General features: G+C 43.5%; 2 protein-coding genes across 5 annotated transcripts in view; both read right to left on the bottom strand.

Annotated features, from left to right (window-relative positions):
- LOC3291388 (titin homolog) overlaps positions 1–8,935 on the bottom strand; it is a 54,187-nt gene extending 45,252 nt beyond the window's left edge. For all 3 annotated transcript variants that reach the window (XM_061653813.1, XM_061653812.1, XM_061653811.1), the window contains exons 1-2: positions 7,845–8,935; positions 7,022–7,773 (exon numbers count right to left, since the gene is read on the bottom strand). In XM_061653813.1, coding sequence (XP_061509797.1) covers positions 7,022–7,773; positions 7,845–8,078 — 986 coding nt within the window. In that variant the 5' untranslated portion in view covers positions 8,079–8,935. The remainder of the gene's footprint in view (positions 1–7,021; positions 7,774–7,844) is intronic.
- Positions 8,936–11,598: 2,663 nt separating this feature from the next.
- Positions 11,599–17,942, bottom strand: part of LOC133394102 (uncharacterized) — a 62,888-nt gene continuing 56,544 nt past the window's right edge. For both annotated transcript variants that reach the window (XM_061662978.1, XM_061662979.1), the window contains one exon: positions 11,599–15,066. The gene's annotated coding sequence lies outside the window, so the exon portion shown is untranslated. The remainder of the gene's footprint in view (positions 15,067–17,942) is intronic.

A 17,942-nucleotide genomic window follows, 5' to 3' on the forward strand; every position in this document is an offset into this window, starting at 1 on the left:
TTGTGTGTACTTTGAACAAAAAAAAAACTAAAAACACTTCCCACAAGAAACCAACATTTCAAACCGTGCTACAATCTTACTGAAGTCATTGACCGGCAGCTGATGCTTTAGCTAATTTGTTTCCAAGGCTGTTGGCGCTCCTGCGCTTCCCCCAAAACAGGCACAACAATCTAGCCGCGATCTCGCGCGAACGCATTCGATCAACGACCTGCAACGCGCACACACACATACATACATGCACCAACACAATCGATCGCATCTGCAATGCAATTTTTGCACATGGCCCCTTTCCTCATCACTAGCAAAAAAGAAGGGAGGAACGTGTCAATTTTTATTGATTAGTAAGTAATCGTTAAAATGCAACTGGTGTTGGGGTGTGTGTGTGTCGGTGTAGGGCGCTCGTCGTTCCACTCCTCACAATTTTACCAACGAAGGGTGAAAGAAGTGCATTCCGTGTCGGGGGGTAAGGGGCGGTAAATGCATCCCCGATTCGTGCGCGATCGGTTTGGGCGTTAATGAGCGGGGTAAACGGCACTGCGCGATGGTTCTGCTATTCCCGGACGGGTGACACCTTCACGCTCTGTTTCCGAGGTCGTCGCGGGCGTTTTGTTTCGCCCGACGGTCATTTTAAAAACAACAGAATGTGTCATGTAAATATGAATGTAGATAGTCCACTTACCGGTGATAATGTAGGTTTTACAGTTTAACAATACAATAGAGATATTTACTTATGGAGAGTTACAAAAAAACAGTTCCACAGACAACTTAGTTGGTAAATTTAAAACATGAAAAATTGCATAATTATATCCCGACGATGCACTCAAACATTCCATAATTTCAAGAAGATTTGTCAATTGAATTGAATTTACAAACTCTCAATCGATACTTTTATCCAATTATGATTTTAAAAAGGATCAATATTCAACGGCAGCCCAAAGAGAGCCAATTCTTCGGAAGCCATATGCAGTCAGATGTTTCAATTGCCAATTAGAATGATTCTCGTTGAATGACAGTAAGATTACGCTTCCAGATGCAAAACGCTCCGGAATTGGAAAGGGCTTCGCGCCAGCGGTGCAATACACCCCAACCTTTGCCGCTTTGAATGTGTCCGTTGAATGTACACTTTGAATGATGAACTGCTTACCCAAAAGGAAGCGCAATGCCCGCAAAAAAACGCAACCACCCTTAGGACATGTTTCCCGGGAAAAAACATTCCAAACCGTCCAAAATCTCAAACAATATTTTACGTGCATTTTGTTTATTGCACGATTGGAGCTTATGGTTTGCTTCATTGCATCGCTTTATCGCTCTCTCTCTCTCTCTCTCTCTCTCTCTCTCCGTTAGCGTGTTTGTGGACCAAACACAGCACACAAAGGACGCAAAGGTCAACGGAAGGCGTCGGCAAATGTGGCTAAGCCACTTAAAATGAGTTCACCGTTCGCCCGGGGGTGCAGCAGCAGCAGCAGCAGCAGCAGCGCCGGAACCACCGGGCGAAAATGCATCCTCAAGGGTACTGCAAGGATAAAACAGCGCGCGCGGGGGGTTACTAACCCACTACCGATGTGTGTTCGCCAAGGAGCAGCACCGGTCGATAGCCTTTTTACGCTTATAAAACAGTACCTCAACCCCCGAATGCACTGCGGGTGGGTGTCTTGGGTGTCCACATCATCGCCAGTATTATCGCCTTGGTAAGATTGTAAACTTACGGTGCGGTACAAGCCCTCTGCTCAAACGATTGCACGTTGTGCGAGCGGCACGTTGTCTTGCAGTGGCATCTTCACAACACTTTTCATGCCAAACTAATGCCAAAGGAGCGTAAAATACGCTCCACGCTGGCAAATGTCACGTTTTGAAGCGGTGGAAAGAGGGTTTAACTAGCGGCTAAGTGAAGTTTGCTACTTTCGGCACTTTCTCGGTTGATTGTTTGGCTCGAATCGTGCGAACGAAGTGGACTTGGTCGCGCATTTCTCCTTCTTCGTCAATTTCTGCACCAAGCTGAGAGAGTTTTCCCCAACAAGAAACAATTACAAGGATCCACCGTTTTTTGGATAGTAAAACTTTAGCCAGTTTCGACAGTTCACTCATTCACTCGTCGCCCAACAATTGCACAGTGCTTCCTAAAAATAAATCGAACAAACAAGTAAGACAACAAGTATGAAAATTTATATCTGGCGTAGAGATTGATTGAGTTTTGCGATTCCAACGAACTGTCTTCATTTGTTTTGGCTCGCACGCAGGACGGCTGGAAGCAATCGAATCGAATGCTGCTGCGTATGCAGATTCAGTGCATTACAAATTCATGGAAACGGAGCTGCAAAAGGGCTGCCCCACACTGGAACTCTCAAGCGCGGCTGCCGCGTACACACAGGATTCAAATTTAATTCCACTTTTCACCGGAATGCAATTATCTGTATCTCGCCTTTTTTGCCTTCATTTTAATATGGCTAACGAAATGTACGCACTTTTCCGTTCAATGTCTCAAATATCCATCAATGTGCTGGAACTGTGCTATAGCAAATCAATATTCATAATTGTTGGATATGAGTGTGTGTGTGTGTGTGAGTGAGTGGGCTGTCAACTACGACAGGAATGTCGGTTCGGAGAGGGAGGCGTGTCATATAAATCCAATAACCCACATTTGATGCATCGAAAATCAATCCCGAGCTTGTGAGCGACAAGTGCACATCCTAGCTGAGGTGTGGGAAAAGGATGAAGGGTTTTACATACTTGTGGTGGGGAAAATGTAATAAAATATGCTTCTCTTCATTTCCCTGGAAACAGATGGTTATTTGTTTTTATGTAGTTGCGGCATATGGTGCAATATTTTTGGAAAAATGAATGAATATTGCACACTAAATTGCTATATAATAAGTTTAATTACTTGGATGTTTTTGATGAGACTGTGCAACACAAAATGATAATATAATTAAATACCTAGCTTACCGATGCCTAGCTTACCCTGTACAGGGTTTTCCAAGTTAGTTTCGAATGTAAATGTCGAAAAATCAATCTGACATTTCATTTCTCTCACATTTTTTTAATTACTTTAGCACGATTTTCAACACGTCACAAGCTGGATTGAGTTTGACAGTTCTTTGTTATGTGTTGAAAATTATGTGTTAAAACTGAAATTTCATTTTGAAGCAAATGAACTATTTGACAGCTGTTGAAAAACATCTTGGATGCAGTGAGTAATTATGTGCACATTCTAATGTGACTTGGCAAACCCTGTAATGGCTTGAAAAATATTCAAACTTTAAGCCTTAAACAAATCACAAATGCCAATCTTTCGTTTGGCCCAAATGTTATCAGTTTTACTTATTTAAACTAAATCCATAAGAGATGCATGAGAAATTCCGGCTAATAAGTTGTTCAGTCGTTGACATGGGGATATGTTTTAGGTACAACTTACATAAAATAGAATTTAGGCTCATCGTTGTATCATTGTAACAACTCTACTGATTTTGAGATCAGTAAGAGCATTACAGGGTTTTCCAAGTCACTTTGGTACGTAAACATTGTTTTTCACCGCGTGCAAAATGTTTTTCCACATCACTTTGATTTTTCATTTCCATCATAATAATTTTTATTTTCTTCAGCATGATTCTCAACACTTCAAATCTTCTGCTTCCATCGTTTTTTCACCGGGGTTTGAGGCCAGATGTCATCACCCGTTCTTCGTTGAACGGTTGAAAATCATGCTGAAGAAATTAAACAAATATTACAGGGTTTTCCAAGCATATAAGCAAAATGTTAATCCATATCAATTTGATATTTCATTTCCATCATAATAATTTTTAAATTTTCCCGTTGACCGTTGAAGTGTTGAAATCATGCTGAAGAAATTTATTGATGAAAATTAAATATTAAATTTGCACGCGGTAAAAAACCAATGTTTACATTCGAAAGTAACTTGGAGAAAACCCCTGCATTTTACACTGTTTTCCGGCTCAGTTTTCAATGTGAACAGCATTATTCAAAGCTTGCAAATTGTTTTTCAACAGCTGCCATTATTTATGAGAGCTGGACAGTTTAAAAAATCTCGTGCGATTGTTGAATAATGCCGTTCACATTAGAAATTGACTCGGAATCCGGTGTAATAAGACGTTTTAAACTGCAATGCTATGTACACTTAAAGGTTGCATAACACAATTCGTTTAATATTATCAAAATAATAATTTGTCTGTTTTATCTTTGGACTGTAAAATGAACGATTAACTGCTATTAGATGTCAACATAACACTGAACATATTACATTACTTATAATTCTCTTGTCCTAGTCCCCACGTTAAAAAGAAGAGATTTTGCGGCAAAAACGGGGTGCACCAGAGAGATTGGGAGCATAGCTTAGAGTGGGTGGATTAGCACCGTGAAGAGTTGTCCCATAAACAAATGAACGGCGTTGCAGATGGCGCTCGCAGCTAGGGTAAAGCATTAAAAGGTCAATTGAATCAAATTGAAGCGGCAAACCACGGACCGAGCGCTGCTGCCCCGCTGTTGCTTCCCATATATATCTCTAGCAGCGGTAAAGTAGCGGCAGCAACAGCTGGTTGCAGCCAGCACTGAAGCATCCAAACAAAAACGGGTGTGCGACCGCATGCAGCTATCATCGCGCGTCTGCAGATCCGCACGCGCGTACGTCACACGCAAACGCTCTAATACCAATCGCGGGCCCGCGGTATGCGAAGCTTCGGCGTTACCTTGGCATGATTTTTGACTTGTGGTGCCCTTTTTGTTTCCCCACCCATCGACGGCGGGAAACGATCGTGTGCAGCTCTGCCGCAGCAAGACGACATCTGTGCGCATTTGATGCGATTCGAAGGAAGAAGAAAGGTGGATTTGGAAGCCATTGCTACTGCTGCTGCCAGTTTCAGGGACGATGTTCGGTTATGTGCGAATGGAACGCAGTGCCAAAGCACTGCGAATCCTTTCCTGCATCAAGGACACGGCGTTCGATTTTTGGTGAGGGCTTTTTTTCAAATTTTATGTAACGCTCTTTGTAAAACAAAAAACAAAACAACAAACATAATACTTTTACCCCCATTTAGGGTGAGAAAATAATGCGTGTATCGTCCTGCACCTATGTGAAGTAAAACCACATCAGCTCGTTATGCTCGCCATTTGCACATCATCCAATAAGGGGGAAGTGTGAGCGACAGCAGCAGCAGGAAAAAAACGGTCATTTCCATCCGCTCTCGCAAGGGGGTTAGCGAGAACAGAAACAGAAACAGGCTAAAACGAGATGGAACGGTGCGCGCACGGTGGTCACAATCACTGCCCACCGCCAGACACGCCATGTAAAGGCGTCTTCTTCCCAGCATCACGTATCGCCATCCGCGCTTCCGCCGATTGGCACGCGCGCGCATGTGCAGCTGCGTGACTGTTTGTCGCCGAAATTGTGTGGAGGGTGGGTGGCGGAGGGTGGAGCGAGAGCAGCATCACGCCGCCGATAGTGGAGATGGATGGATGGGTCGGTTGGTGCGCGTCATCTCATCCCCCACATCATCGCGACGGAACATCGTAAATGGGTGTAAATGAGAATCGAAAGTATGCACACTGGGCTTGCTGTTCTTCTTGTGTTTCGGGGTAACTATGGAGATGATTGAATTGCCCAACATCGAACTGCATGCAGCCAATTGGCATTTTATGAGCTTTCTTTGGCGCGCTGATGTACCTACTGCTGGCATTACGGGCTGCAGATGGTTTTGTACCACTGATTGGAATTAGTTGGAAAGTGAAAACGGAACCGTGATCGTGCTGGATAAATTACAGGAAAATATTGAGTTCGATTTAAATGAAAATACTAGAGTTAAGCTAACAATTAAGAGTTAATTATATTAAACTTTTAGCAGCAAAAGAAAGAAAGTGAATCCTTTCCAGGCTAAACCGTGCTAAAAATATTCAAAATCAATCAATCAATCAACATTAACAGCACAGAGAGGGATTTTCTTCTGTTCAGAATATCTATCAAACTTCCAACCCTTTCGTGTAGCCAAAATTGATAAAATTAGGCTTTTGTGAACAGGTAAGAGCACGTTTATCTTACAAAATTTAATAAAGCTAAGATGTAAAAGTACATGATTTTTATATTTAAATTTTCTGCTACAAAAGCTGAACGATGCACGATGCAGATACTTTGTTTTTTTTGTAAAACACCCACATATGCAATACGAAAAATGCAACATGCGTCATCCCGGCAACAGAGTAATATGTATGCAAATATTAACACAAGCTGGCATATGGAGCTGCATTTGCCTGGCAGCGTAATAACTAATTTAATACCTCAGTCAACGGGTAGCAATCGTTTTAACCATAATAAAAGCGTTTAAAACGTTAGCTCGTCATCCGCAGCCTAGCGGTTAAACATAATAAAAACCAATATTAAAACTAATAGTGGCCAGTGCAGGTTGATGCGACCAAACGCTATCGATGTGAGTTGTCCGCAAGTTTATGTCCACTGCCAATGTACGTCGACGTGGCGAAGAGTATTATCTAACTAACCCATAATGCAATGGCCAATTTTACAATTGACATACACATTATTCTATATAACTATTGAGGGATTTGATGTAATATCAATTGAACCCTATTGCTCATTACATGTGTTCCTGGAAAAATAAAAAAACCTCCAATTGTAGGTCGAGGAAAAGCATAACAGTGCACGCTCGGTAAATCGCACTTGATCGAGTGCGGATTATCGAATGACGTTATGGTGTGAGTTTTTGTAAAATTCCTATTTTTTGTCCCGATTAATAAGTTGATCATATTATTATGTTTTAGAAAGAAAGCTTATATTCAAAAAATAGAGATTAGAGAGTTAAAAGAGACTACTTTTGACCGAACACAGTTTCATCTTTGGTTTGGTTTGATTGTCACAAGTGCGGATTATCGAGGTGCGGATTACCCAACGTGCTCCACCATCACATTGGTGGAAAATGACAAAACCCATAACCTAAAAGTATAATAAAAAAACACACACACCAAAAAATAAAATCAAGATACGTTTTGCCAAACTACTTACATTCGCACGGCCCGTTTCCGCAAGCTCGCCGACCGCCTCTGCTGATAGCTGCGATATTTCACCGTCAGCTTCGGACTGCCGCACGACTCGTCACTGTCCTCGGTGGACCTGGCATCGGCCCGCTGCTTCCGCCCCACTTTCGCCGGAGGCGTCCGCTCCTCCTCCTCCGCCTCGTCCTCGTCCATCACATCCTCTTCTTCCTCCTCCTCATCGTCCTCCTCTTCCTCCTCATCGTCCGGCACACTATCATCGTCCTCGTCGTCGTCCACTTCGTCCTCATTGTCATCGTCACATGAAATTATTTCCACTTCGTCATCATCTTCCTCCTCTTCCGCGTCCGAGGCTGATTTCCGGGCGGAAGCGGTTGGTGGAGGAGCTGCTGCCTTCGGTTCTGCCTTTACCACCACCGCCTCCTCGTCAGTGTACTCGTCGGTGCTAAGGGCGTCGTCGGGCTTGGACGCGTCGTCATCAGAAGACTGGTGGCGATGGTGCGGCGCGTTGGCCGATTCCTTCTCCTCCACGTACACCTCGTACTCTTCGTCCATCTCGTCGTACTCCTCCTCCTCGTCCATCTCTTCCTCCTCCACCAGCTCCCCCTCGTGCTCTTCCTCATCGTCCACCGAGTACGTCTCCAGGTCGGGGGGGCTTTTCAGTGCATCCTCTTTGGTCCGGCCGGTCGACTTTTCCGGCGAGCTGTCCAGCTCCACGATCTGTTCCTCCGGCTCTTCGCCGTCTGCTGAGTCCCGATTTGTCTAGAAAGCGTTATAAAATGTGTGATGAAATTAGAACACAAATCCAACTGATGCTCCGAACCCTAACCTACCTTTGCCTCTTCTGTCCCGCTTCGGCTGCTGCCCTCGGGAATTGCATTTTCTTTGCGCTCGGCATACAGCTTCCCTGTCTCCTCGGTACCCTCCACCTTCCGGCTGTCAGTGCAATCGGTTGATGCAACAGTCTCGACGGCAGCACACGCTTCCCCGTCCGCCGGCTGCTGCGTTCGACGGCTTTCCTCTTTTTCCGGCTGCTCTTCACTGACGGGAACGGTAGTCGTTTCCATCGTCACAGTTACAGGAGCAAAGTAGGCGATGGTGGGACAGCAAATCCTTCCCGCGTGGTATGCTCTTCCTACGAATCAGCCGTATCAAATCAGCCCCCCTTTGCCTTGCAGCCTATGTAACACACGGCTTGCCCTTGCAACACACACTACCGCAAAACTGCAATCGATGCAGATTTTTCCTATTTTTCCTGCCGTTTCGTTACCACCACCACCACACCGCTTCGCAATCGCTGCTGCCCCTTGCTCCCAGCTGCTGGGCCACACACAGCTAGCACCCGGTTTTTGCACTCCCTTTTGCCGATAAGCCGATAAACCTTTGCACACAAACACATGTACACAACCCCACCACAGGCGCCCGCCTGCCCTACGAAATGATCTACCAGGCAGCACTGTTTTCCCGCAACCGTGCTAGAAAATTGCCAAAAATGCACCAAGCATCAGCAACAACAACAACAGCAAAACACGGACCGAACCGAGCGTGTGCGGTAAAACAGGTGCGGACGAAAAGCGCGGAGGGAAAACCGATAATTTACAACGAATCTCACTACTACCCCCGAGTGGAGGGACGGTTCGAGGCGAGGCCGGATGGTTTCTCCCGGCGCTACACCAACTCACCCACCGTGGATGTCACTTCCGAGCTGTTCGTACCGTAAAACAAATAAACGAAACCAAACTGCGGCTGAATGTGCGAAAAATCACCAAATTCCCGGTAAAATACGCGTTCGCGACATCAAAAGCACCACATCCGTTCCGCGTACGGTGGTTTTTTTGCTTTCTTTCTTTCACTTGCCCTTTTGTTTTGTGCAGCTTTTTGCGCGAATGCGTATGTGTGTGTGTGTGGGAGCGCTGTTCTGTCAATAGAAGCTTGACATGCCGAAACAGGGATCGCTCAAGCCGGCTTGAAAGAATGCAAACGGGAGGTTTGCCACGTTTTATTCTAAATTTTTTCGATATAGTGAGTGTTCAGAAAATCTTTTAAATGTATAAATTATTGTTTGATTTTTTTCTGTGGTACTTTTTAAAATTTTAAAAGCAATAGCGCATAAAAATTGAAATAAAAGGCACATCATTGAACGGATTCGCCGAATGTAAACGTGTCTTGACCCGTACAACATGGCGAGCCGTTTTTGACGTTCGAGTATCGCTGCATCTCGCTCATTTTTCTCTACCCTTCCTTTACTTGCTGACAGTGGAGAACTTCTGTGCCTCTACCCTTCTCACACCTCTCCACAAATACTTCCACCACCTTTGTCCATATGCCTTTCGTTGTGTTGATGACAATGTACGCGCATCCCATATCGAGATGTGTATGTCTCGCTCGTTGTGTCATGCCATCTCTTTCGCGCAAAAAAAAATGGACGCGTGAAAAAATGTAAACAAAATTTGGTGGTTGACTAAATTTAATGTGCGCAGTTTTTGTTCAATTATTTGCATTGGAATCGATTTCAGTTTAGACTTTTCTTGGACCATTATCCGTGGAAATCGATTAACCGACATCCGTTCGGTCCCGACCTGCTCGGATAATCAACGTTCTACTATACTTACAAAAAGCGTCGCCAGCGAGGGAATTCGTATCGATTTGGAGCGTTGGCAAGCTCACGTAAACCCGGTTTTTGGCTGCAAAAGATACACGTGCATTCGATTCCTAATTACGCGTTTCACTCATAGATGTCGCTATACACCGGTCGCGCACGTGGTTCGGTAGCTTCGAAAGAAACGTTAAAATGTTATTGCCGTGGAATTCTGTGAATGTGTGATCAAATATCTTACTAATTCGATAATTTTAAATTCTTTATGCATATATGAAGATTATGACCATTTTAATAAAAAAGCAAATATTATTCAATGTGCAGTTTGTCAATTCTTATAAAATAAAGTAAAAAAATTACCTTTTTATGGTTTAATCTTTTCTTTCGGTTACAAAAAGTACATAAACATTGAAAAAGAGCCAACCCATTCCCAGTTAATGCAATATTAATTAAGCGCTGTCCACTCCGAGGCACAAGGTTGACGGTGGACTAAATTAAAGCCCTTTCCCTTGGCCGGGGCCGTGGCCGCATGCTACCATTCACATACCGCTACGTGGCCGGGGTGAACGACCTATTGAACAATTCGATTTCGAGGTGGCCTTCGCTGTGGTAATAAGGGCGAACGCAGCTTACGGCACCGTTCAATTGACACAGTTTTTTTGCGCGCGTTTCAGTGAATTAATTGAGCCCGACTAAGGTAATCCACTCCTGCGTAGCCAAATGAGCGCCGAAATGTTTAGAGAATCGTTGAACTGTCCCTTTTTTGCTCGCTGTTTGGTACTTATTGCGCAATGTTAAGAAAATATTTGCGATCAACTACAATTTTCGGCATAAAAATAACAATAAAACTCATTGTAAAACACACTTTTGCTTGGTATATTTTCATTTTCATGTGTTTGTTTTTTTATTCGAAAGAATTATACTGTTCCTCTCTCTTTCTGTCTCTTTATCTCTGTATTTGTTTAATATTCAGTTTGTTTTATTCTACCCCCTGCTCACTACCTACGACGACTGACGTCAGTGGCGTTAAAGCCTTTATATGTTTGTCTGCATTATTTCTAGTTCCTTCGCTCTCCTTATCGCACATGGCAGGCGACGAGGGGCAACTAATGGCCATAGTGTAATAGTACATGTTTCCTCCCCCCCCCCAAACCCCTTTCATTTGTTTCACTCCCGCGTTAATATGATACCTGTTTTCTGTTTGTTTTGTTCCGTTTTACCCTTTTCTTCCTTAATGTTTGATGTCTAGTGTGGTTTTTTTATGTTTTGTTTTTTTTTTTTTCTTGGGAAATGGTTTTGTTTTATTAACACTTTACTGGTTTGGTTTTAATTTTAATTTGTAGGTTTCATTTTCTTCTAGTTTCTTGTGTGTTCTATCAAAAGACTTTTAGCTTCTCTAATACCATCAAGTATGTGTGGTTGCTTTTGATTTGCAATCCTAATTAGTTTGGTACGATGATTTTGATGTAATCGTTACTGGTTAGATGATTTGTGTTGGTTGTTTGGAGCGGTTGTTATGATTATGCTTTGGAACGACTTTTTCTCATTGATACATTTTCACTTAACGGGTCTCGGTTTTAATTTACTTTTTTTTTACCGATGTCCTTTTTCTTTGCAAACTTATTGCGGAAGGTACTCATGAGAGGAATTTCCATTGGCTACGATTTTTTTTTTAAGAAATTGAAACTCAACGTAAATATCAAAATTCCACAAACAGAAACTAACCAAATGGCTCCAAAATAGAGCGTGTCATCGTTCTTTTAATCCTTCAATTCCAGCCTAGGACATACTTCAACTCCCCCCGATTGCAGCTCCTCACGGGGTAAGGGGGTCCTCCAATAGATTCTTTCGGCCAGCGATCCCAACGATCCAGGACGGGTAGTGGTGGTGGCGGACAGACAGACAGACTGAATCGTGCTCGAGCTGTCGAGCACACTTAAACCAAATTTCTTTACCATTTGCCGAGACACGAATGACTTTCTCTCGCTACATTCGTTTTAACTTCCATTACACGTTGTGGGTACACATGTGATTTTATTCGGGTGTTTTGTTTCCGTCTTATTCTGCCATCAAATATCTGCGGGCCCCATCGGCAGGCCATGGGGACAGTAGTGGGGAGTGGGATGCGTTTGTGTGTGTGTGTGTGTGATGGGTCAGGATATTACACAGTTACAACTATACACATGGATTATTTTATTTTCGTACTTCAGGGAGAGACACTTCTATATATCGCCATCTGCCCCTGCCCTTGTGGTATCGGTTTTCTCTTCTTTCTTTGTTTCTGTGTTGGTTGTTTTCGTTTTCTTAACATTTCTTTTCCACCTTTTCTCATGCGCTAGTATTACTTGTTTTCTTATTACAGCTTACATTATACACAAGTAACATAGGGACACACCACCGTCACGCTCCTTTCCCCCTTTTCCTTGTTTCGCTTGATTGCTTACAGCTTTCATGGAGCTTTCGGTTGCCTTTTGCTGTTTTAGTGTGAGGGTTTTCTTCCCCCAATTTCAACAGACACAATTCCATTTTTTTCCACGCAAACCCATTCTTCTAAAACAAGGGGTTACAGAGAAACACGCTCACACTATTGGCTATGTATTAATCCGTTTTGCGTCATATTAGTTGCTTTACAAGACTTGAAAGTAATGCTTTGCTGAGCGCAATGCCCCGAAACCCGAGGCGAAGAGGGCGAAAAATCAAACACCATCGAAGGAGCCTTTTTCTTTAGCCTTGGTGTGTGTGTGTGTGTCCATTAGATTGTTTAATTATATAAATAAATATGTTTTTTACATCACAGTTCGTTAAAATTAAAAACAAATTGTTATACTCATACGACCACAGCATCACTGTCCTTACACCTCTGCCTGTCCACTTCGCTGTGACCTTCTTCTACTTTCTACGCCTTTTATTTTTTGGTAGTCCGTACTACACACACACACATACATACTTGACATACACACACGCGCGCTACACATACATACAGTGGTACAGGCCTATCGGGAGCACACATACACGCACGCACGCACGCACACACAGAGATGGACATCACGCCGAACTCGTTAGCTAAAGCGAATGGTGTATTTGTGTGCGTGTGTGAGCGCGTTTGTGTGCGTGTGTATCTATTGTCCCTTTCTTATCCTTTTTTTTCTGCTTTTGCTTTAAAAAAACCAAACATACACAAAACATTACTTGTGGACTTTAACTTTTCATCTCTTCTTTTTTTGTTTTCATTCCTAACGCTCTCTGTTACTACTGTGTTTCTCTCGTTCTCCTTTAGTAGATTTAGGTTTTCTGGTGTAGTTTCTTTCTCCGTTTCTGCTATCTCCTCCTTTTTGTGTAGTTGGTTTTTGCTTTTTAAAATTTCACTTTAACTACGGCTAATTTCACTAGAAACAGGTTTAGATTTTATCTTTCTCGCACACTTCTCTCTTTGTGTGTGTCTGTTGTATTAGCAGTTTACACCCTTTCCTTTGCAGAATGTATCGTGCACCTTTCCTTTCTCCTTTCCATGCTCTCCCTCCCTTGCTGTCTCTTTTATCTGTCTAGCGATAAATAACCACCAATGGCCCAACACGTTTCAGTCTAATGAAAATGTAATAACAAGCTTTATGTAAGCGATAAAGACAATAAACTTATTGGAAATCTAGTTCGAGCGCGGGACCAGCACCGCAAGCCCGGTCAACCGAAGCGCATTGTAGTGTAATTCCTTCCTGCGTGCATGTAGGAAATCAGGGATCAGTTTTGTTAAGAGCTCTATAATGTTACAATAGTTCCGGTGTATGTGTGTGCTACACATAATCCCTTTAAAGTAGTTAACGAACTATAATTTCTAATGGGAAAAAGTAGTAAACGATATAACATAGGAAAGAAAGGGCTCTTTAGTTTCATAAACCTGCGCTGTGTCTGTGCTGGCTGTACACTTTTCCATTTTTTCCCCTCCCAAGCGCTGTTTTCCACGAAAAGTGAGACACTTTGCTGATGGTTTCCGGAAAGGAACGGCCGTCCTTGGTTTGCTACCTTTGTTTAACCGAATATTTACAAACGCCATTACTATCTGTTTGGCGCCATTACTATCGCCATTTGGTCTATCTGTTTTGCGTCCAACCACGACTAGACACCTGTTTGTTGATAAGTACCCACGATTTCCATCCGCTTTTTCGCTTTCTCCCATCTTGTTTTGGCCTATACACATCGGGGTTATACGTTTGTTGTTTTTAGCTGGAGCTTATTTTCTCATTCTGTTTACTTCTCTATTTCTGTCTTCTTTTTTTACGTTTGCATTATTATTTGTTCTGCTTTGCTTCTTTTGCTAACGCTTTCGATTACACTGTCTTTGACAAAATTCGTAGTGTTCATTACAGTGCTGTGCTGTTTCGTGTTTGCATTTCCTCTTTTTTTTCTCTCTCTCTAGTACACACATACACACACATTCACATACACATGTCTTGCTTCTAGTTTCTTATTATCAAGTGTTTAATTTTTGTTATGAGTTTTTTTTCTTTTTACGGGATTCGAATGTGACATTTTCACATGTAAATTTGACCTAAAATTTTCTTCTAATAATGTTTTTTTTTTGTTTGCGTGTGTGTGTATTTGCTTAATGAATGGAAGGGAGAAGAAGAGAAACTTCTCCATTTTACTTTCTCTGTCTGTTTGCTAGTGTTTTGTTTGATACAAACACGATCTGTACTACTACTTTGTCACTGTTGGACTTACTTAAATGTACATTTTTTTGTGTGTTTGTTTCGTTTCGTTCTGCTTCTTTTACCGTTTTTAGGGTAACACTTTTTCTCCGTTCTCTTTTCTATTTACATTCCCCGATGCACGGTTATATGTACAGCTCACTGTAGTAGTACAAGTAGTAGTAGTAGTTAGGACTGAATTTTGGCGCAATTGGATGTTTTCAATCTTCTTTCGTCCTTCAGCATATGATCGTCAACGGGGTAAAACGTTTACTATTATTTTTTACACTTTTTTTTTTGCTAATTTTGATTTTTTTCTTTTCACTTTTTCTTCTCTCTCTTCTCTCCATATTTTTCTTCTTGTGATTGTTTGTTGGTATACACATTTGCTCTCTTTTGCAGTGAAGCGTACAAACAAACACCATCAGCAACAGTTTCAGTTTGCACAGCTTTCATCAACAGCATTCTGGACGTAACACGCCTCACCCGCAACCATCACCACCATCGTCAGTTCCATTTGTTGAGGGTTTATAGAGAATAGAAACGATTCCTCCAGGGTGAAATAAATAAAAAAATACGCGATCCGATAGCAATTTAATGCAGCGTCATCAATTAAGTTCCAGTTCCGTTCCACAATGGACCGTCCACGCCTTGCTCTTGGTTCTTGCTGCCGCTTCTCCGTGGATCTTCTCACTGCAGCATATAGCATTAAAACCGTTCCATTTTCGGTTTGGTGTGTGAGTTTGTGTAAGTGAGATCTGTCTGTCCGTGACACATCTGAAATGAAACGAGACGAAGCAAAAACGGTTAATTGTAGGAGGACAAAAACGTTAAGTATGTTAATTAATTAAAGAAATTGTACAACACAGATCCTATTTCAGAAAGAGGGGGGGGGGGGATGTTTTGTTCCTTGGAGTACTCCGCTCTCCGGCAATAACATTCCAATACATTGCAAACCCAATCATGATTCCAAACGGCAATATTGTGCACTGAACCAATATTGCAGAGGAGCAGTTACAAACTTTGCCAGCGCATCGGTTACTCCATCCATCTCTCGGTGGATGTATTGTGCACAATAATGGCACATAAAACCCGACACAGCGTTTGACCCCCTTTACATTGGTTCGAAAACTTCCAAGAATTGGGACTGTAGAGCTGGTCCGATATGCGCAACCTTGCTTAATGAAACATTCTCCACCCCTGCAAACAAAGACCCTGCTGATGCTGCTGTGGACGACGACGCCGATACGTTCTTCCTTTCCCAATTCAAATGCTTCCACCAAACCCGACGCCATCCAATTTTATCGACCATTGCTGTGGGTAACAAAGGCCTGATTACGCTCTATTCGGGCTTCTAGGAACAAACGGATATTATTAATGACCGAACTTCGGGGCTGTCCTCTATGTTACACAGCACAAGGCACCATTTATTTGCCGTTGTTTGAGGAAGATTGGCAGATTTTGGAATTTCAGATTTCAAAGTGAAGACACTCGCACTAAAGCCCCCAGATGTGAGTGTGTCTCTGTCCCGCCTCGATTCTAGCGTGTTACTTTCCATTAGCAGTTGCAGTGTGCGTGAGGAGATTGGGGAACAATGCTTTCGTTTTGTTAGAGGATGAATTGAATTTGTAGAATTTATGTAAGAGCCATACACCTCCCAACCTCCCGCAGGTGGTTGTCTACTGTCCCCATTTCACTGTCAATCAAGCAGTGTGTAACAGTCTCTCTTCAAGGCATGTAAACAAAAGAGGACACTTGTCGCTTCACGGGGCCACCTGCACACCTCGCAAAGGACCAGTCTCCTCCAGCCTCTCTATCAACGCCTTCCTTTAGTGCTATAGAATCTTCGTTTCTTTTTGACATAAAAAAACGCAAAAGGGGAAAAGACACACACAGAAAAAAGCTTTCCACCAGGAACTCCACAGCCCTCCACATTGGTTGGTTGGAGTCCTCACAGCAGCAACAAAAAAGCTCACAGGTGCGTTGTTACTGACGGTGCGATGACGGTGAGCTGATGATGGTTCGGAACGGTTGGCAAGCGGGTGTTGCTCCGAACTCTCTAACCCGGCGCACCATCCCCCATCACCCTCTTCCCGTCCATCTTCACATTGCGTGCTTCTTTACGGGATCTTCCACTTCCGGAAGTTTGGTTCTGCGCGCATGCGTACCGCGCGAAAGCTTTCGTGTGTACCGCCACCTCACGGTCTGCCTCTGGTCTGTTGGCCTGTTGTTGTGTGAAGGTTTATTATATCTCGGGATCTTCTACTTCGCGTGCCGCGGGATGCGGACCTGACCTCCTCACGCACTGTGGAGGAGATTGCTTGGTGTGTGTGTGTACGCGGACTTTGGAGAAACTTGGGGGAATTGAAGTTAATTTCAAAAAATGCTTTTATGCCCGTGCAAGATGACGTCAGAGTTTGGAGATTTTTGGAGGGGGGGGGGGCTTGGGTTTGGAGCTATGGAGAAGGTGAAGACACCCCTAAATGACCCGCATATTATGAAGAATAGAGAATTTCTATACAACAAAAGCTTTTGGAGTTCCAAAAATGTATTGGAACTCTGTGGAGTTACATACATCACCGTAAAACGTGTCCGTTTTCTATAGAATTCAATTCCCAGGACCTCCAAAAACTGTAACACAATGCTTTTTCGATGGAATTCAAAGTACGTGGAAGTACTACAGTACAACAGTTTTCGCAGTTGCTGTACAGAGGCAGAGTTGATGACAGCGCCTTCCAAAGCAACCAAACCAGCAACCACACGGCACACTGAGGTCTCCCCGCGGTAGATGCGTGTATCGGTATTTGTGTGTGTGTGTGTATATGAGAAACGCGGAACATCATTGCAAACGTCGTCCTGGCCTTCGGCGCGCCGCCTGCCTTGTTTGTTTTGCTTTTGATGGTTGATGGAATTGTGTGCACTTCGTCGTACGCGTACCAGACCGACCGACCGACCGACCGACCGAGGCCTCGCCGTTTCCATCCAGCGGGTTATTCGAAACCAGTGAGCTCCCTCGCCCTTCCCCCTTTCCTCCATTTCTCACCCATCCCCTTTTCAGCCACGTCTCCACTAGCAACCGTGGAGTGTGTGTGTGTGTGTGTGTGTGTGGTACCAAAATCTAAACCACCATCATATAAAACCCGAACGGTTTCTGCCTCGGCTGAAAGATGACTATTTCCCAACTTGCATCAACGACGTCCCCCTTAGCACTTCTCCCAACTCCCAACCCCTTTTCCCCCTAGTGTGTGTGTGTGTGCAGTATAATATATTGGTTATCAAAAACATATATCAGAGGCAGGCGATGCTGAGGGCGCAGAGCAGTGGGTGCACATTTTGATTGCATATCGGTGGCGCGCGCGAAGGGAGATGGATGGCAAGTGTGTGTGTGTGTGTTGTGTTCGTGTTGCGCACACAACATAAAGGGAAAATGGATAGATTTCCGCTTATGCATACACACACACACACATACACGGATGCACTTCCATCTCTTTCAGTTCCAGGAACGCGCCTGTACATTAAGACGACCTGACCGCGGAAAAGCAGAACCTCTCTCCCGTTCCCTCTACCCCACACTCCATTGCGCACTATGTGATGTGCATCAAGTGCACCACCGATGCAATTTCGATTTGCGGAAGCAAACATGCACATACACA

The sequence above is a fragment of the Anopheles gambiae genome, chromosome 3 (genome assembly GCF_943734735.2).
Source record: "Anopheles gambiae chromosome 3, idAnoGambNW_F1_1, whole genome shotgun sequence".
NCBI classification, from domain to species: Eukaryota; Metazoa; Arthropoda; class Insecta; order Diptera; family Culicidae; genus Anopheles; species Anopheles gambiae.